At 60.0% G+C, this 23487-nt stretch overlaps 1 protein-coding gene across 1 annotated transcript; it reads left to right on the top strand.

The window, feature by feature from the left end:
- Window positions 1-1783: 1783 nt before the first annotated feature.
- On the top strand, window positions 1784-21295 carry B4GALNT4 (beta-1,4-N-acetyl-galactosaminyltransferase 4). The gene is made up of 20 exons (XM_066320604.1): window positions 1784-1949; window positions 9302-9411; window positions 10978-11088; window positions 11167-11262; window positions 11483-11573; window positions 11905-12005; window positions 12312-12379; window positions 12718-12796; window positions 14018-14084; window positions 15507-15650; window positions 15820-15929; window positions 16175-16275; window positions 16552-16634; window positions 17207-18389; window positions 18497-18804; window positions 18966-19119; window positions 19437-19509; window positions 19601-19754; window positions 19959-20085; window positions 20485-21295. The coding sequence occupies exons 1-20, from the start codon at window positions 1799-1801 to the stop codon at window positions 20597-20599; spliced, it is 3426 nt and encodes a 1141-aa protein (XP_066176701.1). The 5' UTR covers window positions 1784-1798; the 3' UTR covers window positions 20600-21295.
- Window positions 21296-23487: the final 2192 nt, after the last annotated feature.

Here is a 23487-nt window from a genome sequence, read left to right as displayed (position 1 = left end):
CGCTGTCCCGGAACCTTCCACAGGCGACTCCAGGAATGTTTCTCATTAAACAAACCGAAGAAGCATGGCCCCGCCCTGAAAACTGGGATCTTGTTACTGGGAATCGCAGCCCAGGGCGTTGGTGCCCTCTAGTTTTTCCAGCCCGGGAGCGGATTTCTTCCTTTAAAAGCGGATTTCTCCCGTGCTGCTGCCCCCAGCCTGAGCCGCGACAAGGAGCGGACACTGCCTCAACCTGTGGGACGGGGGAAGAGGGGAAAAGTCCCGCTGTTTTTCACCCCTGCGCTGCAGAGGGAAGACCCAGCCCGCACATCGGTGCAGTGAGTTGTGGCCGGTCTCAGCCCGGCTGAGCAGAGGCGGCCGAGGTGGGCACAGAGGTCTGCATCCAGCGCGGGGATCCTGGGCATCCCTGCGCCCAACAGGGAGGATCCTGGTGAGATATTAATTTTGAAGAATTAAGGACTTTAGTTAAACTAGATATTGCTGATGTAGACTTCCCTTTATTAACTAGACATTATTGAGGTAAACTTCCCTTTTTTTTAATATAAGCTGGATTTAAGGAACCGATAAATCAGGAGACCTGTCAACTTAGTCAATAGACTCCAAGAACACAATGTGATCATAAATCAGATAGTCTTGAGAAAACAGGATCCAGGTGGCACCAACACTAAAAGGTTAAAAAGTCAAAGCGAGGAAGACCCATCTTACTTCATCATTTTGAGACTCTACCCCATAAGAAGGACCACCGACCCATTTCAAAGAACAAACTACGCATGCTTAATTGCTTTTTGGCTAATTACCATACAAAGCGGGGAATGGGATGGACCAGAGTTATGAATATGCATTTGTGTTTTGAGTATTCAACACTTTTGTACATAAAAAGACCTTGTGAGCATCTGTAAATTGCGCGTGTATTTAGGAGCTATCCAATATCCATATTTTTTTTTTTAACAAATCATTGGGAATCCAGCCCCCATGGGACTCCTGCACCCAGCGAGTGGGAGTCGGTGGATCGTAGCCCTCATGGGATCCCCGCACCCAGCGGGGGGATGATCCCAGGGATCCCCGCACTCATCTTCCCGGGATGATCCCGGGGATACCACCGCTGATCCCGTGGGTTCCCCGTGGGTTCCCCGTGGGTTCCGGGGGTCCGTGCCGCGGGTAGCGCCCCCCTGCGGACCGGGCCGGCCGCTGCCGCCACCGCCGCTGCCCGGCGGGAACGTACCATCTTCGCCGCGGGGGGGAAGGGTCGGGGGGCGGCCTCGCCGAAGTCCGCGTCACCAATAGCGCCGACCCCTCCGTCCCCTCGGCACGTAGACCCCGTTCGGTGTCGCCTCGTCGCCGGCCCGCTCTCCCGCAGGGCCCGGGCCAGGGCCGGGGGCAGGGCTCCCCCCCGCGCCCCTCATGGCAGCGCCCGCGGCGCCCCCCGGGATGCCGGACCGTTGGCGTGGAGACGCGCGGCGCCTCCGCCGGCCCCGCCCCCGCGACGCACCCATTGGCGGAGAGCCCGCGGCGGCCGCGTCGCGATTGGTCGACGGCGCCGTCGCTCCTCGGTAGGGGCGTGGCCGCGCTCGGCGCCCGCTCATTCATTCCCCCCGCGGGCGCGGCGCGGGGGGGGGCGATGCACCGGCGGGTCCGGGGCCGCCGAGCCCCGCACCGACCCCCGGCCCCACGAGCCGCAGCCGCCCCGCGGCCGGCCCGGAGCGCGCCGGCTGGACGGGCGGCGGCCCCCATGGGCCGAGGTTAGCCCGGCGGCGGCGGCGGCGGTGGTGGTGGCGGCGGGGGCGATGCGGGCGGCAGGATGCCGCGGCTCCCGGTGAAGAAGCTCCGGAAGCAGCTGAAGCTGCTGCTGCTGCTGGCGCTGCTCACTTCGGCAGCCTGGTTCACCTACCTGCACATCAGCCTGGTGCGCCAGGGCCGCGCCCTGCGCCTCCCCTTCGCCTACAGCAAAGGTAACGGGGCGGGGGGGTCTCTCGGCAGCCCTCGGAGCGGGGTCTCGGCGGGCTTTGGGGATCCCCAAGGGGTGGTGGGTCCCCCCCGCCGCTCCGGGGTACCAAAGCATCTGTGGTTTGGGGTTCTCCAGGCAATGCCGGGGCTCCCTCCCTCTCTGGGCTCTCAGAGCACCTGGGGTTTGGGGGTCCCCAAGGGGTTTGAGGGTCCCCCTGCCACGCTGGGGACCCGAAGCACCCACTGAGGGGTGGGATCCCCCCCCTTTCCAGCGCTGGCTTTCTGTCCCGCATCACCCGCGTGGGTTTGGGGCGAGCGGGACCCCTCCGTGGGCTCCGCGCCCCGGCGTTGGACCTTCGAGAGAAGGGGACACCGCGGAGGGCCCCCAAACCGGCCGGGGCATTCGTTGTCCCCTCTCGAACCGCTCCGTCCTCATTTTTCCACCCGCTGCCTTGGCTGCGATGACAAAGAGGCCATTTATAGGCGCTCGCCGCTGCTGGAAGGGGCAATCTCTTCTTTGCCATCCCTTCCTAACGTTCCCATCCTTTCCCAACCCTCCCTATCCCATCCCAACACTTTCTCAGACTGTGCTTCTCTACTGTAAAAAAAAAAAAACAAAAAAAACCCCCCAAATTCCTTTCTTCTCCCGCGCCCGGATAGCGGCCGGGATGGATTCCGGGATGCTCCGGAGGGACAGGTGCCCTAAGGCTCAGCTTCGTGTCCAGTCTCTCCCGGTTTTCCCGTGGCAGACCTCCCTGGGCTGCCCGGGGAGACACAAAGCCACTCGGAATATGTGCTGGGTGAAACTTGAGCCGTAGCGTTCTTGCTGGGACCGACCTCGCCCAGCGCGTTTTGGTTTTGTTTTGGGTTTTTTTTTTCATAAAAAATGAGAAGGAGTCGGGATTTAGTGTTTGTGGAGCGAGGCAAAGGCTCTCCCGAGGGGGTCAGAGCGGTCCCGGGGCTTGGCAAAGCCTCTCGGCTGGAAAACCCAAAGTTTCCGAGCGGAGCGGCAGCATGATCCTGCAAATTTTTGGGCCTTACGGTAAAATCGTGAAATCGGGGTAATGCGAGCGAGCGAGGCAGGAAATGAGGCTGCTGATGGAGGGGGGGCGCCGGGGGCTGCCGCCGGCTCCCGGCCGGATCCTCCGCGCTGGGAAAGCCGCAGGGGCGGCCCGGTGTTCCCGGGGGGATTGTCCCGGTGTTCCCGGGGGGATTGTCCCGGTGTTCCCGGGGGGATTGTCCCGGTGTTCCCGGGGGGATTGTCCCGGTGTTCCCACCGTTATCCCGAGGCGCTTCTCCCTGGCCCCGCTGTTATCCCGGTGTTCGGGACGGCCATGTCTGCTCTCTGGCCGGAGCAGCAGCCTCGGGCGTGGGGGGGAATGGCATGGGATGGATCGCTGTCCTCATGCCTGGGAAAACCATGGATTGGAGTTGCTCCGGGTGCTGGGGTGCAGCCGTGCAGGGCTGAGCTGTGGTTTTCCTGCCGGGATGCTGTGTGGCAGGATGTTCCCAGGTGCTGAGCCTGGCAGATGCCTCTCCCTGCGTGCCCTGCATCCCGGCTGGCTCCTCGGGATGCTCCAGGGGGAAGCCATAGGTTTTGCTGTGGAAGGGAGGAGGTGCCCAGCCTCAGTGTGGGTCTGAATGGCGGCACAGTGGGAATGAGGGGTGCTGGGCTTTGGTGGAGAACGGCGTCTCTGGGAGGTGGGAAGAGAGAAATGGGAATGTACATTGGGTGGGGGAAGTGTTGCCCCTTGCCATGGGAAGCACGGGCACCTTCCTTAGCTGAGGTGGGTTATTCTCCAGGGAAAGCTGGATCCAGCTGTCCAGGACAGGATGCCAGGGAGATACTGCTCCTTGCACTGGAATTTTCCAGTGGGCGTGGGAAAGGCAGAGTTTAGGTCCCACTTGGAATTTTGGACGCGAGGTGGTGGAAAGGGGTTGGAGAAGGGTTTGGCCATGCATAGATGGACCCTCATCCTGCTGCTGCCAGAGTGGGAGAGGCAGACAGTGGTTTAGGTGGAAAAACACATTGAATGGAGTGAAAAAATAATAATAAAAAATCCCCAAACCAACCCCCCAAGTAGATCATAGGAAATAAACCATATTAAGGAAAAAAACTTGTTGCAAGGGTTTAGGGGAAGAAGATCACCCCAAGGGTCTGTGCACCAAAAGGAGTTTGAAGATGACTTTTGGATTTGGCTACCTTGAGTTAGGACTTGCCTGTCTGTGCCAGGGGTGCTGCCCAGTTAATTAACAAGGAAAAAGGTTAATTGCTCATTAAACGGGGCGGCAGTGAGCAGCTGGACACTCTGGAGGCTACAGGTACAGGGCATGAGGATTTTAGGTAGTTTTAGGGGGTGTAAAGTGGGGAAGGCTCTGCCAGGTGGGGTTGGGAGCACGGTGGGATTATCCCAGGGCTCTCCCTGTCCCCTTGGCCCACCCTCTGGTGATACCTGGAGCTGGAGCATCCCGGGGCTGGGCTGGGAGCTGTGCTGGTCCCTGATAAAACAGCCCCCCTTTCCCTCATCTTCTCCAAGTAGATAATTAGCCTTCTCTGCCTAATTGAACACGCGGATTCCTCATTGGAAATAATGAGGCCATTACGGTGCTCTCCCAGCTGGAAACCGCGCCGAGGCAATGGGGTGGAAACGCGGATGCGCCAGGTGGAAAGGGAATGGGAAAGGATGAAAAGGCAAAAAAGAACTGGGAAGAAATGATAAGAAAGCCCTCAAGTGGCTTGCAGCGGGGGTGTGGGGCTTGGGGTTTGCTGGGATTCGGCATGGAGGGTGCTGACGGTGCTGGAGTGAGGTTTTGGGGGATTGGGGGAGCACGGGATGGGTGCTCAAGGGTGCTAAAGCCAGTTCATGGGTGAAATGGGGCTCTCTCTGCCTGCTGGATGTGGCATGGCCTGGGTCACCCCTCTGCCATGGTCCAGAGGGCTCCCAAAACCCCCTGATCCCAAGGCAGCAATGGGATGGATGCTCTGTGTCCTGTCCTTGACTCTTCTCTCCCCAGAGACGCATCAATGGGGAGAGCAGGAGGGAGAAGGTTTGGGATAATGTGTCCCTCTGGGATCCATCTCAGCAGATCCTTTGATCTTAATTGGGAGACTGGAATGGTGCAGCCTGCTGTGGGGTTCATCCTGTTCATTGGGAATGCCGGGAGCAGGTAGGGAAGGGGATGAGAAAAGCCCTTTGAAGATGGAGGGCACTGGGATTTGGGACTGCGCTGAGAGCTGCTTTTTCTTCTCCTGGCATCACCCCTATCTATCCTTGCTGGGAAAGGCTGGTTTCCCTGGATGGACCCACGTGGGGTGCCAGTGAAAGCAGGTGCCACCCCTGCTGCTGAAATGGAAGTTTGGAGCTGGAGGAATGGGCTGATTTGGGTGTCACTGGGGCCCTTTTCCATATGGGAAGCCCTTCCTGGACTGCCCCAGGCTCCATGCCCTGCTCCTCTAGGGTGCCTGATGGGGAAAATTCAGCAACTGCCTGTTTTTTTTATTTTTCCAAGGCAAAAATGTGGCTCTTCAGTGGCACGAGTAGCTTGGAGCCACCCCAGGGTGGCACCTGCCCCCAGCCTGGCTGTGACCCAGCCCCCAGAAGGTCCCCAAAACTGAAGCCAGGGGGAGGTGAGGGATGGCTTTTCCCAAGCACGAGGAGCTCTTTGCCTTGGTGTTCGGGATCTTTATCCTTCCTAGCACTGCCCTGGATCTCCTCTCCATCCCTTCCCTGTGCCCGCAGCTCGGCCTCTCCAGAGCTGCTCCTTGGGAAGGGCTGAGCAGCCCCTGGGGTGTCAGTGGCCTCAGCACTGGCAGGATGCAGGGATTTGGGCTGGGTGAGGAGCCAGCTGCTGGAAGAGGCTGGAACTGGGATGGTGACCCCACAGGCAATGCAGGGCTCAGAAGCTGGAATGTTTCTGGGGTGAAACCCTAAAATTCCCAGCATTTCACAGTGACCTTCCACAGACGCCGCATCCCAGGAGGCCAAATCTTTGTGCTGAGGGCTGTGAGTGAGCATCATCCCTGTTGGGATGGAGCAGGGTCTCCTGAGAGCTGCTCCAGCTCTCTTTGGGGCTGGAGCAGGTGGCACTGAAGGACATTGGATGCACAGTGAGGGAAATGGGAGAAGTCTGGGAGCTGTCCAGTCCCAGGAGGGATTTGAGATCCTGATTATGAGCATGGAAGTGTCGGAGCCTCCTCTTCTGGTGCGTGTTTGTCAGCTGGAGTGGTCTCATTGCAGCTCCATCGCCAGCCACAGCGATTCCGCATCGATTTCCACAGCTCCAGCTGAGAGGGCTGTCACGGAGTGGGAAAACAGCAGCAAAGGAATGGGGGAGGCAGGAAAAATCCCCCTCGCTCCTTCAGTTCCCTCAGCAAGGCAGTGACAGGTCCCAGCAGGCAGCAGTGCCCGAGGGAGGCAGGGCAGGGGTGTCCAGGGACTGGTCCCGTGTCCCCATGGTGGTCACAGTCCCCACTGCCCTCGGCCCCATTGGTGTCACCGGCTGTCACCCAGCCCGGGCCACCACCCTCTGTCCAGGCGTTGTGACCAGGATTTTTGTCCCGTGTGTCTGTGGCACTGACAGGGGGATTTGTGGTGTTGATTATTCCTTTCTGGCTAATTATAATCACTTAACACCTCGTTAGGAGGCTCCTGGAGGGATGCTCCTGTTCCGAGGCCGTGTCCTCACCAGGAAAATTTGGGAATGGAACCTCTAGGTTTAACCAAGGTGCTGCCACCACTTCTGCTGCAGCTGTGTCGGGGTTTAAATGTCACCTCCCTCCCTCCACGTCGCAGGGCTTGGAAAAGGGCCAGGAGAAACCCCGGCATGGAAGAAAGGGGCTGTGTTTGGAGCTGGGGAGGAGGAGGCGGGAGGTGGGATGTGAAAGGCTCTCTGTGCTTCCCAGCACAGTTACAGGGCCGGGATAGCCGGGAGATGCTTCTCCCATGGGAGGCATTGCTCTGTGCCCTGCGTGGGTCCCTTGTATCCATGGCCTCCTCCCCAGGATGAGGATCCTGGCTCCCTGTCTGGAGGCTGCTGTGACTCAGAGCTGGTTTGTGCTTCCTGCCCCCTCCTCGCTGCTCACAAAGCATCAGCATCGCTCCAGGGAAGAGCTTTTAGTGCTTCCATCCCTTCCTTGAGCATCTCCATCCCACAGGCAGTGGGTTCCTGCTTGTCCTCAGACCTTCCCCTATCCCTGTCCTGCCCTCTCTGGTCCTTGAGGGAGGCTGGCTGAGGGAATGGACACAGCAGTGCTGCTGTGCATCCTGGTGAGATGCTGGGAGGAACTGGAATCCTTCTCTCTGCTAGTGCTGCCTTCTCCCTGCTCTGCCTCTTCTCCTACCTCTGAGCTGCTCCTCCTGCAGGGCTGTGGTTGGGACCAAAGGCACTCCAGAGGGATTTTTGGGAGCAGTGATGCTCACTGGCCCACAGCACTGCCCTTCCCCACCTCTTATCCTCATGACACTGGTTCCCAGTTCCCCACAGCCTGACAAGAAGTCTCTTTCCGACATTTAAATTGCCAGGGAATTGCATGGAAGCCCAGAAGCCTTTTCTGGAGCGTTCTGGTGCTTTCGCTCCTCCCTGGATGTGGGAGCCCCTCGGAAGGGATGGGGAGCAAGCAGGGGGCTCGCAGCTTTAGGTCCTGAGAGCTCCAAGGATGAGCCTGCCCAGCTTGGATTAACTCCTGTTTTTACCCACTTTGCTCCAGTTTATATCAAATCATCTCCCACCAGTTCACAGTCCTGACATGGAGGAGAGTGAAGCAGGGTGGCCACATCCAGCCATCCCTGTGGATGCAGCCAGGGATGCTGCGGGCTCAGGTTGCCATACAGGGAATTTTGTCCGTGGCAAATCCCGTGGGCGACAGGTTTATCACCTCCAAGGTCGGGAGAGACTCCCCGAGTTGGTACCACAGAGCCACTCCTGCCTCCCAGCCCTGGGCAGGTCCCCTGGGAGCGCTGAGCTCCCCGTGTCGGTGATGAACGCACAGATCAGTGTGCTGGGAATGACGCTGGCCGTGTGTGGAGCGCAGGAGACGAGCGCTGGCTCTGGTCCCGCTGCTCCCCATCACCCTCCTCGCCAAGGGAAGAGGGATGGATGCGGGAATGAGGCTGGGCGAGGGGAGGGGGCAGCCTGGGGAGCTGCCAGGAGCCAGCCGGGGCTGCCAGGGGCTGAAGAATGGCCGAGAGCAGAAGAAGGGGCTTTAGAGCTTAATTTCCTGTCCCTGCCGTGGGGATGGGATTTGTGCTGCCATCTCCAAGGAGACGCCGGCTGCGCGGCCGCTGGAATACTAATGGTGTGGAAGGCGTGTGGCGGGGGGCTCCGGGCATGCTGAGCCCCTCCCTGGCTGTGGCACTCACTGAGGCTGTTCCATCTGGGGGAGTGGGAGGCCCCAGGACTTGCTGGTGATGGGAAGGACGGTGTGGAGGGACAGGGACATCTTTCCATACCCTTGGGACTGGCTTGGTGATCCCTTTCCCGCAATTCCTGTGATGGAGGGTCACTGCTCGGCACACCTTGGGCTCCCCCTCATTGCCATGTGGGGGTGGGTGGTTTTTGGGGACCCACAGGTGATTGTGGAGGTGGCTCTTGGACCTCTCCAAGCATTGCCTTGAGCTGCCCTTGACTCTGGATTGAGCTGTGGATCCGTGCACCAGGCAGTGGTGGCTGAACTGCAAGCTCCCCTCGTTCCCCCTGGGTTCTGGGGTGGCAGAAAAAGAGGATGTCTCCCCCTCCTCCACCCCCAAAGTAACGTTTTCCAAGTCTGCACCATTGTTTTGGGGGAAGTGGGGGTAGTTCAAAATTCCCTGCCCAAGGAAAAGGAGCTGCAGAGGGGAGTCAAAGGTTGGGGATAATTAACGCAGCACAGTAATGAAGCAGATGGGTCTGGGAGCAAGGTTTTGATGTGAGCGTGATTTTGAAGAGGGACATGGTTTGAAGGGATGATATCTGGGGAGGGTTTGGGGCTGGTGGGCTCTTGGCAGAGCTGTAGGATGCCTTGGGAGAGCTGGGATTTGGAGGGGCAAGGAAGCAGGGATGCATCCCTGAGGAAGGAAGGGGGAGCAAGACCCCAACAGCTTATCCCAGCATCTCTTATGTGAAGGGCCAGGAGCTGTGGGGGGTGTAATTAAACCTGCTGCTGATGAGCTGCTGCAAAGCTCCTTAGTGGAAATGGAATGAGGGGAATTGCAGCCAGGGTCCCCCCGCCATCGTGTCACCCCCCTTTCCATGTCCTTGTCCCCTGGGAGCGGAGGCGATGCCAGCACCTCCTCTTCCCGGTGCCGGGGAGAGGGGTGTCCCCAGCAGAGGTGCTGGGATGGGAGGGCTGTGGTGTGACCCTTCTCTGCTCCCCTGGCAGATGGAGAGAGGCCGGGGGAGGTGACGGATCCCGGGAGGCGGCCGGCGGCAGCCCCGGCACGGCGCAGGAAAGCCGAGGATTCCAGCGAGAGCCGCGAGGAAGAGCCGATGGTAACGGGTGGGGAAGGTCTGGGAGGTCACTGCTCTGAGAGCAGAGTGCTCCAGCTCTTGTCCAGCTGAGGGCATCCAAGGGTTCTGCCCAGCAGCCCTCACAGTGGGACCCTCTAATATCCCATTGGAACTGGGTGGGATATCCCTCCCAATATCCCACACTGTGCCCCACGTGCCCTCTCACAGCTTCCCTGAGAAGGGCCCAGCTTCATCTGCTCTGCAATTCCTGCTTTTCTGGGCAAAGCCACCTGCTCCAGTGTGCTCTGCTCTGTCCTGGACTGGAGAGCCACTATAGCCCTGGTGGAGCCTCCAAGCAGGAGGCACCTGGAATTGTAGCCACGAGGACACCCTGCTGCCCCCTGTCTAGCAGGTCACCAGGGCCCTGTTGAAGGCCCTGCTGTCCCTGTCCAAGCTGTTGTCACCAAGAGGCCTTGTAGCAGGGCAGCCAGGTGGGATGGTGGGAGGGGGAAGCCACGGGGTATTCCCTGCCCTATCCCAACACTGGGGTCACTCCTCAGAAATCAGGGACAGATGGGCAAAGGAGGAACCTCAGGTGCCCAGAGGAGGCACAGGCTGGTGCTGGGTAAGGACAGAGGGCACAGCAGGAATTGCAGGCTGGCTTTTCCTGGGAGGAGGGAGAATCCTTCCAGTGAGCCTGGCACAAAACCCTCCCTCATGAGGTCTTCCAAGGGCACTGCTCCCTCCTCAGGGGCTCTAATGAGTTTGTTTAGGCAGTTTGTTAATTAGTTCCTTGGCACTGTGCATCCAAATGGGCTGTGCTGTGGTGACAGTGCTGTGTCTGCCCTGGGGGGTGGAGGAAGAGGGGGATGATGCTCTGGGCAAGCTGAGGAAGAGGGGAATGCCCTGGAGGGGCTCCAGAAGTACCTGGCTCTTCCTTGTCACCCGTCTTGGAGCTGGAGGCAGGTGAATGCTCACTTAATCTCTCTAAATTACAAGATACAAGCAATGGGATTAACCTAATCCCCTTTAAAGGAAGAGGGAGAGTGGAGAGTCATCCCACTTCTTCTGCTCAGGATGTAGAGATCACCTCTGTGCTTTTAGAGAGAGAGCCCCGAATTCCAGCAGCCCTCGAGACTGGCCAAACATTTTGGATGAACAGAAAACTCACTGTCTTGGAGAAGTTTTGGCAGAGGAGAGGAAACAAGTTTAGCTGGAACATTTTGAAACTACTGCCTGTGACACCTTGCCAATATTTTTGTGCCTCCTCCTGCTTTCCTTTGCCGTGAGCCGTGAAATCTTTCGCCTTGGTTTGGCAATGCTCAAAATGAGGTATTCAGATCATGGAATCCTGAAATGGTTTGGGTTGGAAAGGACCCTAAAGCCCATCCAGTTCCACCCACTGCCGTGGGCAAGGACACCTTTTGTTAGCCCAGGTTGCCTTGAGCCCTGTCCAACCTGGCCTTGAACTTTTCCAGGGATGGGACAGCCACAGATTTTCTGGGCAGCCTGTGCCAGGGCCTCGCCACAGATGCACGGAGACATCTCACAAGCATAGGATGTGCTGGCCCTGATCACCATCCCATCTCTCCCTCTGTTCCCCCACAGAACAACGGGCAGGACGTGGATGGCTGGTTTTCCAGAAGCCAGCGTTCCAACCGAGCCAGCACCCGCCCCAAACTCAACCTGACCAAGCAGGCCTTGCCCTGGAACGAGCAGGTGGGTGGGCAGGCAGCAGCCTGGGAGGGCATGGAGGAGGAGGAGGAGCCCCACTCAGCTCCCTCTCTTCTCCCACAGTACAAGGGGAAGGCAAACCTCCATGTCTTCGAGGATTGGTGTGGCGGGGCCGTGAGGCACCTGAGGAAGAACCTCCACTTCCCGCTCTTTCCCCACGTGAGTCCTGTGAGAGGTGCTGTGGGGTTGGCAGGAGGGTCCACCCATCCCTCCCTGCGTCTCCAAGACTGGTCCTCGAGACCTTGGCTTGCAGGGTTTGGCTTGGGGAGGTGATTCCCAGCTGGAGGAGAGGTGGGTGGTGATGGGGCCCCCTCTGTGCCGAAGCCATGGGAGCCTGGGATGACATGGAGGAGGTGATCCATGCCTGTCTCCTCGACAGACCCGCACCACAGTGAAGAAGCTGGCTGTGTCTCCCAAGTGGAAGAACTACGGGCTGAGGATTTTTGGCTACATCCATCCCTTCAAGGATGGTGAGTGACGGAGCGTGGTCTTTTCCCTCATGCAGTAATGTGGAGACGCTGTGTCCTTCCCCTTCCTGGCCACAGGAGGATAGAAGGGCTCTTGGAGATGGTCCCCAAACCCTGGCTCCTGGGCAGGAGAGTCCTTCTGGAGCAAAGCCCCCTTCTCCTGTGGCTTTGAAGGGAGGCAAAGCCCTGATCCCATCCAGAACAGAGCCATGACACGAGATCTGGGGTGTCCCCATCCCTGTTTCCCCATCTCACCACAAGGCAGCAGGACCGAGCCCACGCCACCAGGGTCCCTGTGTCCCTTGGTGGTGACCATCTCCGTGGCTCTCTGCAGGGGATTTCCAGTTTTCCGTGGCATCGGATGACAACTCAGAGTTCTGGCTCAGCTCCGACGACAGTCCCGCCAATTCCCGACTGGTCGCGTCCGTGGGCAAGGTATGGCATTACCTCTCTGCCTTGCCCTGCTCCAGGGGGAAGGATCCACGTGTGGCTGTGCTGGGGGCAGCTCTCCTGCCTCTCTGCTCCTTTGGGAATGCCAGGCTGTCTCAGCCTGCTCCCATCCCTGGCCAGGCCTGGCTTGGCTTCCAGAGGAGCCCCTTGGTCCCTTCTTGGTTGGATCTGCCAAAGACCAGGAGATGAATTATTTTTTCCTGGATTTTCTTGGGGTTAATTCCTATAACAGGAAGCTGGTGGGCTTTGGTGGGGTGTCCTGCTGCTCTCATGCTCCTCCTTCCTTCCCAGCTGGGCACCGAGTGGACGGCGCCAGGAGAGTTCACCAAGTTCAGCTCCCAAGTCTCCAAGCCCCTGCGGTGAGTGTGTCCTTGGGGATCATCCCGTGGGGATGGAGTCCAGGACATGGAGCTGCTGGCTCTGACCTCCTTGGGCCACAATCCTTTCCCAAAAGGCACGTGGACCTGGGCTGGACCCCAGAACCATGGTTTGAAGGGGCAGATGATGAGGTGGGGATGGGGATGTCCCAATGTCCCCCCAGTCCCACAAATCCCCTTGGCGGTGGGATGGAGGAGCAGACACCCTCCTGAGCTCCCTGTCTCCTTGCCTCAGGAGGGTTTTACCCACCCATGGGCAGGACAGGGAGGCTTTCCCAGGCTGGCCCCGGGCTCTGACTGATGGGTCTCCTCCCCTGCAGCCTCATGTCCTCCCGGCGTTACTACTTCGAGCTGCTCCACAAGCAGGATGACCGGGGCTCGGACCACGTGGAAGTTGGGGTGAGTAAATGCCCACCCCCCCGTGCCAGTGCCAGGGCTTTTCCCGTGTGTGTTCAAGTGCTTCATCCTGGAACAAAGCCACAGTATCCCCCTCCCATGGCTGCCAGTGGGGAGAAGTCAGTGTCACTGTTTCCCTGGTTATTCCAGCACTGGGGTGCACAGAGGGCTGTTCTCCTTTCCTGCTGGTGTTTTTTGGGCAGCTGAAGACCCTGCCTTCGGACTCTCATGGGCAAGAAGAGCCCAGAGCAGGCAGGTCCCACATTGCTGGCTGCATCCCAGCATCTCATCCCAGTAGGAGGGAGGTGACCAAGGCGATGGAGCGATTCCCTGTTTTCTTCTTTTTTCCCCCTTGGAATTACCATGAGTTTCGAATCTGAACTTGCCTGCCTTGGCAGCGCAGCCCTGGCAAAGCCTGAAGCGTGTGTCAGGGGCTCAGGCTGGCTGAGGGGAAGATGTTGGCTCGTTAGCAAAGGTTTCCTTTCTCCCAAGAACTCATTAATCACTGGAGTCAAACCGGTGCCAGCAAAGAATCAGGGAGGCCGGCAACACCCCTTCCTTGCTGGCTGCCTCCCTCCTCCCCATCCCCTCTATCCCGATAAGGTCTGCATTTCTTCGGGCAAAAAAACAAATAGTGGGGAAAACAAATAGATGGGGGAGATGTTTCTGAGATGGGATGGTTTTTGCTGGAGGGAGGGAGCGAAGCCTTTCAGCCGTGCAGAAAAACCTCTCAGCTGTGCAGAGAGAGACAACAACAACATCCACAACAAAAGCAGGACCCTGATGTGTCTCGCCTCCGGGGCATTGAAGGGCTTGTCCCGACAAGGGCTCCAGACTGGCTTTTAAAATGCTGGAGTTAAATCAGGGCAGGCAGCTCTGGAGACCCTCTTAAATCAAGGCAGACTCTTCTTTATTAAGCACGGGAGTGAGGAAAGGAGTCCTTTGGTCACAGGAATTGAGATGGTCCCAGAGGGAAGCAGCATGAGTCTGTATACTATCCACAGGATTCTTTCCCTCTCTAACCCTGCAGGGATCCCTGCTAATCCCAAACCCTGCAGGAAATGGGGCAGGATCAGCCCTCTCTCTTGCCCCTCTTCTGCAGGGAAGTTTCTGGGAGCTGTGAGCAGGGAGGAACTGCCCTGAGGTGCCAGGGTTGGGCAGCTGCATCCTGACTTCTGCCACCCTCCTGCTCATTCTCCATCTCCCTTTATTTTTTTTTCCCAGTGGCGAGTTTTCCTCCCCAGCCTGAAGTTTGAGGTGATTGACTCCTCCTACATCTCCCTGTACACAGGTAAGGCCCAGGTGCCTCCTGCAGCCACAGCCAGTGGGCTCTCCAGGGGCTGCATGTGCTGGGACAGATGGGAACAAAAGCAGAACCTGGGAAATTTGGTCCTGGGGCGACATCTCAGCCTCTGAATCTCCCCACACCACAATCCAGTGGGGGGATTCAGAGGCTGAGTGTGATCACACCAATCCCCTGGTGTGAGAACGGATGCAAGGGCTGCAGTGGATAGGATTGATGCTGGGAGCAAGATGAGATGCTGCTAAAAATGGGATGTGGAGTCAACACATCATGGAAGCACAGCTCTGCTGGTGTTCCAGCCTCGTCCTGCCTGCCAAGACCCCTCTGGCTCCAGGGCCTGGCCCTGAGTTACGAGGAGCTGTCGTGGAAGCGGGGATGGATGGCACGAGGTTTAATTAAATCTATAGATCTTCTGCTTCCTGCCCCTGCCCTGGCAGCAGGAAAGGGCTTGATGGATGGGTCCTGCCCTGGCGCTCCGCACGGAGCGGGAGCGGTCATCATTCCTGCTCTGAAAGGTGTCGATAAGGAGGAGGGGGCAGGCAGCAGGCAGGATCCGTGGGGAGAAGAGGGATGAGGGATGCCAGTGGTGCTGATGCAGGTGCCCGTGAGATGGATGACATGCAGATAAATCCCTGTCCCTCAGCACCGGCTCTTCCTGCTTCTCATTCCTGCTTCCCGGCTCCCTCAGACCCAGCAGCACCCTGAGGCAAAGCCATGGCACCCCTGGGGAGCCCATCCCTGTGGGGGCTGCCAGCAGCAGGCAGAGCTCCTTCCTTCCTTCTTTCTGTCCCTCCTCCCTCCTGCTAGACTTTTCCAGGGGGTTCAGCCCAACCCCAGCCAGCTGCAGGGACACATTTGGGAAGTCTTTCCCTGCCAAAAGGAGAATAATTCGGGGCTTGGGAAGGGGGATCCTGCTTCCCTGTGGCTCTGCAGCAGGCAGGGCTTCCTGGGAAGGGAGCAGCTTGGAGCACGGCCGAGGTGACAGGAGCAGAGTGACCTCCTGTGGGAGCCTGGGGGCTGGTTGGTGGCCAAGGGTGACATGCCACCCTCATCCCTGGGTAGGAGGCAAGCCAGCTCATGTTGCGGTTACCTGCAGGAAGGACATGCAAGGTTTAACCCCTGTGTCCTTGGGAGTTCCAGCCCTGAGCGTTCCCTTGTTTTTGAGGCTGTGGTAATCAGAGCAGGACGGCCTGGCTGGGATCAGCCGTGCCCTCGTCCTCATTAGCCGATGCAATAATCATTAGGCTGATTAGTCACGGGGTCTTCGAGATGGCTGGGAGGGCAACACTGCCTTCCCTGGGAGCAGGAGGAATCCACAGTGCTCCCAGCCCTCTTGGGGGGCCCGGGAAAGGCCCCCTTGGAGGATGCTCCCGGTGTGCCCGGGGGTTCAGCCCCGGCCCTGTCCTGCAGATGAGTCATCCCTGAAGATGAACCATGTGGAGCACATCCCGCAGACCTTGGCCAGCCACAGCGGGAGCCACCTCTGGGAGGCGCAGCAGGACGAGCACGGAGCCGACATGCTCAAGGCTGACCCCAGGGACACGTTCTTCCTAAGTAAGTGCCTGGGAATGCATCTGTGCTGATCCTCAGTGGGGTTTGGGGGAGGAAAAAGGCTGCTGTGGGCACCTGGGTCATCCCTGCCACCCTCTGCCCATCTCTGGAGCAGAGGCATCTCTGCTGGGGTCTGTGGGAACGTGTTGGGATGCTTTGGGCTCTTCCACAGCCCCTGCCATCGAGGCGTCCCGCGTGGAGAATGTGCTGGTGCCCTGTGCCTACAGCCCCACCTACGTGGTGAAGGATTTCCCCATCGCCCGCTACCAGGGCCTGCAGTTCGTAAGTGTCACCCTGGGGACAGGGCCATGCTCCCACCGGGACACGGTGGGGCCCAGGGCAGGGATGTTCCCGCCTGGGTAGAATCCAGGAGGAAGCATCCCTCACTGGAGGGTTGGGCTGAGCTTGCCTGGCTCAGCCTCAGAGGGTTAAATGCCTGTGTTTGAGGTGCTGGGGGTCACTTTGGTGTTGGTGATGGCCTCGAGTCCCCAACTCCTCGGGGTGACACAGCACCATCACTGCCCCAGGTCTACCTCTCGTTCGTGTATCCCAACGACTTCACGCGCCTCACTCACATGGAGACGGAGAACAAGTGCTTCTACAGGGAATCCCCCCTCTACCTGGAAAAGTAGGTCCTGGGGGCTGGGATTTTGGGGTGCTGCACAGAGGGGGCTGATGTCAACAGTGCTGAGATGATGCATCCTCAGCCACGTGTCCCTGTCCCTCATGGAAGCGCCACCCCAGGCTGACTCTATCCCCATCTCCCAGGCATGCAGCAGCTTGAGTGCTGGCAGTGCTCCTGGATTTGGGAACCTCGGCTCCCTTGGCAGCTGGGTGCTCCACCCTGCACACATCCCCTCAACCTCCCTTCTCCCAGGCCCTCACCTTCCCTCTCCATCCCCAGGTTTGGGTTCTACAAGTACATGAAGATGGATGAGGAGGAGGAGGATCCGCGGCAGCGAGCGTTTCTCTTCCTTGGCCCCGACAGTGAGTCATTGGGAACAGGACTGAGCTCCCGGCATCCCCTTGGAGCTGTGGCTCATTGGGGTGACTCCAGCGGTGCCAGAGGCTGCAGGAGGGCTGGGCTGTGCTGAGCAGCATCCCTCAGAGCACCCCTCTAAGCATCCTGCTTGGCATGACAACAGGGTGATGAGAGATGTGGGAAGCAGGACACTGGATTGGGATTTGCTCTCGCTCCAGCACTTCTTGGGTTGGCCTCAGCAGTGGGCAGCAGGAACCAGACCCAGTGTGGAGTCTGGGGATGTCCATGGTGCCTGGGGGTGCTCCTGGGCAACCAGAAGCTGTTCAGAGCCTGCCTTGGTCAATTTGCAGCTTGGCAAAGCCCTGGCAGGTCAGGTTTGCTCCTGGATGGAGTGGAATTGGTGCCAAGATCTGAGGTGGGGATAAGTGGCAGCAACTGGAGCTGCCAGCCCTGTGTGGGCATCCCCTGCTGCCCCAGCTCTGCTCCCTCACCTCAGCCACTCAGAGGTTCCTGCTGGGATCAGGCTCTGCCTCCTTGTCCTGGCCTCAGGGTATTAATTTCTGCCTTTACTCCCTAGATTTCCTGGAGGACGAGGAGGAGGAAGAGGAAGGAGCAGACAGCCCTGAGCCCACTGACCCCCCTCCGGAGGCCAAGGAGCAGAGCTTTGGGCCGGCACCCAGAGCCAAAGGGAAGGATCCCGCGGCGGTCACCGGGGATTACGGAGATGACCTGGACTATTACAGCTTCCGGCGGAAGCGGGGCCGGGCGCAGGCGGGCACCCCCGGGCAGCTGGGGACGTGGGGCACATCCAGCCCACCGGACGCTCTCCGGGAGGATCCTGCCCCGGAGCGGGGCCCCGGCCGGGCGCTCCACTGGCTGCCCCAGGACGAGGAGGATGAGCTGGGGCTGCCGGCGTCTCCAAAGCACGGCACGGCCCTGGGCCTCCAGCCTCACCTCTCCGTGCCCATCTTCGGTGGCAAAGCCAAAACGCCGGGTCCCAGCAGGCCAGCAGCTCCCAGCGAGGCCAAGAAGCCCCGGAAGACCCAGGAGAAGGTGTATGTGACCCGGCTGCAGCCCGGGAAGCGCAAAACCCCCGCCCAGGAGCCGGCCTTCCCTGGCATTTTCCTGTATCCAAAGCCTGTGAAGAGAGTCCACCTGCGCTCCAGGACCCCGCAGAAGCATCCCATCACCCCCAACAAGCTCAGGGCCATCCCTGGCCGCCGGAGCCCCTGGCTCCTGAGCAACATCTCCAAGGAGAGGGACCCTGCCAGGCGGAAGAGCGGCAGGAGGTGGGACCGGCCGCCCAAGCAGCGGGTGCTGCCCGGCCTCCTGGCCCTGGGGACCGAGGGGCTCTTCAGCCAGGAGGACACAACCCCTGCTCCGGGCAGGACAGCAGCCACTGCCGACTACAACTCATCCGAGGCCACCCGCTCCGAGGGGGCACGGGTGACATCCTTTCTGAAGGTGTCGGAAACAACGGGGTCGCAGCAGGTGGAGGGAAAGGGCCAGGAGGAGGAGGAGGATGAGGAGGAAGAGATGTCAGACTATTCCTATGAGGCAGGGGAGCTGCAGCAGGGCTGGCTGGAGGACTCCATCAACTGGCAGCGGACGTTCAGTGTCAGCTCCGTGGACTTCGAGCTGCTGCGCTCCGACTGGAACGACCTGCGCTGCAACGTGTCGGGAAACCTGCAGCTGAGCGAGAGCGAGGTGGTGGACGTGGTGGCCCAGTACATGGAGAGGCTCAACGAGAAGAACGGAGGGTATGGAGGGAGTGGGATGCCAGCAGGAATCCGGGGAGGCGGGTCCTGGATGGTGGGAAGCAGAGCGCACGATGACGGTGATTTCAAGGCTTCTCTTCCCCCTGCAGGATCTACACCCTCCTGAGGATCATCAACGTGGAGAAGCGGCGGGACACGGCGCGGGGGAACCGCTACCTGCTGGAGCTGGAGCTGGCGGAGCGGGGCCAGCGCACGGTGCGGCTCTCCGAGTACGTCTACGTCCTCCTGCACCAGGACAAGCAGGATGACAGTGCCGAGGCCAACCCCGACGGGCTGGCCCTGGGGGCCACCGAGCCCCAGCCCAGTGCCTGGAGCATCCTCTATGGAAAATCTGTCCTGTGCCGGCCGCTGAGACTCAGCTGGAGGCAGGATGTCATGGTGCACTTTGTGGTGCCGGGTAGGTGACAGCAGGACGCGGCTCTCCGGGGTCTGTGCTGCTCCCTCAGCATCCTCCAGCGGGATGAGGGTGTCACCTGTCCTCAGACAGGGTTGGTTTTCCTGGGAGGGGGTGCTGTGGGTGCTCCCTGTGAGCCTGAGGGATGGATGTGTCTCTGGCAGTGAAGAACCAGGCCCGCTGGGTGCAGCAGTTCATCTCGGACATGGCCGGCCTCTATGCGGCCACGAGGGATGCCAACTTCAACGTCATCCTGGTGGACTTTGACAGCGAGGACATGGATGTGGAGAAGGCCCTGCAGGATGCCCGGCTGCCCCGGTAACTCTCAGCCTGCAGCCTCGGAGTCTGGGGGGTCCCTGTGGTGGGACAGGTGCTCACACAACCTGCTACTCCCTCCCTGTCTGCACAGTCCCTGCCTCGCTGCCCTTCCCTCCACCTCATTTTTGAGGGTTTAAACTACTTTTCCATGTGAATTTGGGGGTGCAGAAACTTAACTTCCTGAGAGGACCCTCAGCTTGAGCTGTAGCACCTGGACCTGCCTGAGAAGGCATCTTTCCCCATGCTGGTGGTTTCTGGCCCCTCCTGGCTCTGTCCCTGTCTGTCCCCATGCTATTTGCCCTGTCCTCTCTCCCCAGATTCCAATACCTGCGGCGCACAGGGAATTTCGAGCGCTCTGCTGGGCTCCAGGCTGGCGTAGACATGGTGGAGGTGAGCAGGAACAGGGATCAGCTCTGGATGTGGCTTCTCTCCCGAGGCTGTTCCTCTCTGATTCCCCCAACCCGTGTCTGTCCCCTCCCAGGACGAGCACAGCATCGTGTTCCTGTGTGACCTGCACATCCATTTCCCTGCCAACATCTTGGACAGCATCCGGAAGCACTGCGTGGAGGGGAAGCTGGCCTATGCTCCCATCGTCATGAGGCTGAGCTGTGGCAGCTCCCCCCGGGAGCCCAATGGTGAGCAGGGACCCCTTTCCAGCTGGGAACACCCCAAAACCAGGCCAACAGCTGGTGCCACCTCTGCAGAAGGTGGCACAGATGGGCACGGAACCATGGTGGGAAGAGGGGTTGGGATGGGGAATCCCTGTGACTCCCACAGAGGGGATGATACGGGCATTTGGGGGTTCCCCCACCCCTCACCTCATTGCTCCCCCCCTCCAGGCTACTGGGAGGTGAACGGCTTCGGCCTCTTTGGCATCTACAAGTCGGACTTTGACCGTGTTGGGGGGATGAACACGGAGGAGTTCCGGGACCGCTGGGGCGGCGAGGACTGGGAGCTCCTGGACAGGTGAGCCTGGGGGTCCTCCAGCCCCTGAACCCCCAGGGGCAAGGTCGGCCACATGGATTTGGGCACATCCATCAAGCTGGCTGGGGGCTGGAGGATAGGGTGGTGAAGGGGAAAACTTCCTTTTGGGAAGGCCATGTCCATCTGTCTGTCCATCTGGAGCCCTCTATCCATCCATCCATCTCTTAAGCCCATCGCTTCCTTCCTTCATCTCCTGAGCCCTGTCCCTTGAGTGCCATCCCTTTATCCTCCAACCACAGGGAGCTCTCTCCCTCTGTCCATCCATCTCCTGAGCCCTCTCTCTCTGTCCATCACTCCCCTGACCCTTCTTCACCCATCCATCCATCCATCCATCCCCTGAGCCCTATCCCACTATCCATCCATCCATCCCTCCATCCACAGGGTGCTCCAGAGCGGGCTGGAGGTGGAGCGCTTGCGCCTCAGGAACTTTTACCACTACTACCACTCCAAGCGCGGCATGTGGAACGCCCGCAGCAAGAAGCCCTCCAAGGACTAGTGCCCGAGCCCAGCCTGTAGCCACCAACACCCTGGCACCTGCCTGTCCCCCACCGTGCCCCGGTGCCAGCACGGGGGGCACCCGACACCCGCTGCAGTTTTCCTGGGAATGGGGGAGTGGGGAGGGCCACGGCGGGTGGTGGCACTGGTGGTTTTTTTTTAAGGGTCTAATTTCTTAGTCAGCAATGAATTCATTAACTTCTTACTGCCAGTGTGGCCCGGGGGCTTTGCTGGGTCCTGGAGGGCTGTGCCAGGCTGGGGATACCGGAGGTAGAATTGTGGCATCCAGGATCCCTTGGCAGCCCCTTTCCTGTGTTGCCCCTCCATAAAATACCCAGTACCTCGTCCCCGTGTCAGGCTGGGGGGCTGATCTTTGGGTGGGGCTAAGAACCCACTGGGGCTGCCCAAACCTGCCTGCTCCCCTTCCAGGACTCATGGAGGGAAGGGGAGGTCTGGCTGTGCCCTGGACTCTCGGGACACGCTGTGGGTGGGGAGCAGAGCCCTGAGGCTGGCACTGCCCGTGCCAGGGGGACTGGGCTGGGGGGGACAGGCAGAGCCTGGAGCAGGTACGGGCAGATGATGTTTCCAAGCTAATTTCTGTGAAATTATGAGGTAGGAAGCTGTTTTCAGGAAGTTTTTGTCTGTTTTGGTTTGGGTTTTTTTTTTATTCTTAAAAAATTAAAATCAATGTCTTGGCTGGGATTTCCCTCCACTCTGTCACCCCCCCACCTGGACAGGGATGCAGGGGATGGGAGCCAGGCTGGCCTTTGTCCCTTGGTCTCTGAAGGCCCCCACTCTGGTGGGAGTGAGCAATGTTCCGTGCTGTTTCCATGCAAGGAGGAGGAGGAGGCAGCACCCTGTTTGATGCCTGGTCACACGCCCGGGCTTGCTGAGCCTCCGCCCCACACCTGGGCTCCACCCAGCTCCATGGGGGGCTGCCCTGGTTCCCTGTGCTCCTGCATGTCCTGGCGCACTTGTCCCTGCCCGCCCCTGTCCCAGCCCTATGCTGGTGCTTCCCCTCACCAGTGTCTGTCTCAAGGGTTCTGTCTTGTCCCACCTGCCGTGGGCTCCTGCTCCTCAGCCAGATCCCCCGTCCCTCTAATCCCCTGGACTCCTCCCTGAAATAGTCTTGGAGTTTCCCCCCAAGTGTTTCATTCCCCATTTGCATGCACCAGGCTTACTCCGACCATCCCGAGTTTGGGGTGAGGATGGACAAGGGGGGCTCAGCCATCCATGTGCCATCAGCAAAAAGCCACAGCTGGGGGCTTTTTGTCCCAAATTTGGTACCTGTGGCCCCAGGCTCTGCTGGGAATGGACCATCCTGGCAGGCAGGAGTTGTTTCTTCCCTCTCCTTGCCCTGTTCCCTGTTTTTTTGCAGCTTTGGAAATGCTTTGTTGTGGGTGAGGGCTGTGCCTGCTGCGCCGGGAGCTGGTCTGTGGCTGGGCAGAGCGGGTGGCCCCACGGCCCCCAGGCCACCAGTCCTATCCCAAAACCAGCCTGGCCTTAGGCTCAGCTTTTCCAGATGCTTCCCAGCTGGGAGAGCTCCAAAAGCCACCGCCATCAGAGCGGGCACTGGGCCCAGCCAGATCCAGAGCTGCCACTGGTGATGGGAGAAACTGGTGCCAGCAGTGCCATCCCCACTGGTGCTGGGGACAGTTTGGGGCCAGCCGATGGTGTCTGCTTGGGACAGGGCCAGCAGCACAACGCCGGAGGGTTTGTTTCTCTGGTGGTGGCTGAGCTGCGGCCACGGGATGACACAGGGATCATGGGGATTGCAGGAGCCACAGGGAGCCTCTCCCGGGCCAGGTGTTGGAGCCCTAGGTGACAGCGGGGTGCGGGCAGGTCCCCACTCCTGGAGGATCAGTCCTGGCCCTCCCTGCCCCGCGGGGACACTGCGAAGGCGTCGGGGCTTGTCCCAGGCGGTGGAGGCAAACTCCAGCCTGGAATTCCCTCACTGAGGGGCTGCCCCAGCCACGGGCCTGAGAGGGGAGGTCGTGGAGGCTGAGGGGAGGACGGGAATCTCCTGACACCCCTGGGCTGAGAACGGGCCACACGTGACAGCAGTGGCCATGTGGAGTGTCCTGGCACCTCCTGCCCTGCAATGGGTGTTGCCGGGGGGCTCCCTCCCGGTGTCCCCTGGTGAGTGTGGGATGTGGTGGGGGGCCTGGGTTAGTGGTGGTAGGAGCTAGGTGGTGACCCCCCAAACTGGTTTGGCCCGTTTCAAACGCTCCCTCTCAGCTTATCTGGCTTCAAAGGGCTCCTGCTCCATCCCACGCACACAAACACGCTCCCTGCGAACCAGGGGGAGCCCCCTGCATCCCAAAAAATGTGTGTGCCCCCCAAGCTCTACCTCTCCTCCATCTTCTCCTTCTGGCACCCCCAAACCCTCCGTGTTGCACCCACAGGTGCCCCAAGCTGGGTGTTCAGGGGGATGTGGGGGGAAGGACACATTGGATCATGGCCATGGTGGCGGTGGGGATCCCTGGGGGACTCTTTGCAGCATTGTGAAGGCACTCGAGACGTGGCCCGCTGTGGGGGTTGTCCCCCGTGGACCCCCGGCTGTGCTGCAGGTTCTGAGGAGCCCCGGTGAGCCCCGAGATCCCAGGCTCGGCGGGGAGGCGAGCGGGTTCCATGCAAAACCCCGGCGAAGAGACTGGTTGGGCGAGGTGCGGGGCGGGCCCTTGCGCCCCACGCCCGCCGCAGACGCCGGCGCCCACCCGCACCCCGCAGCACCCAGGGGTGCACCTGCCCTCCCGAGGATGCTGCAGGACAACGGCCCTCCGGGGCCATCCACTCAGGTACGTGCCGGCTACTCCCGCGGCCATCGTCGCCACTGTCCCCACCGCGGGTCCCCGGGGAGAGCCGGTGTCACTCGCCCTGCCACGCACC

Source organism: Sylvia atricapilla, chromosome 6 (genome assembly GCF_009819655.1).
Source record: "Sylvia atricapilla isolate bSylAtr1 chromosome 6, bSylAtr1.pri, whole genome shotgun sequence".
NCBI classification, from domain to species: Eukaryota; Metazoa; Chordata; class Aves; order Passeriformes; family Sylviidae; genus Sylvia; species Sylvia atricapilla.
Note: the sequence above shows the minus strand (reverse complement) of the source record. Positions and strands in the feature narration are given on the sequence as shown.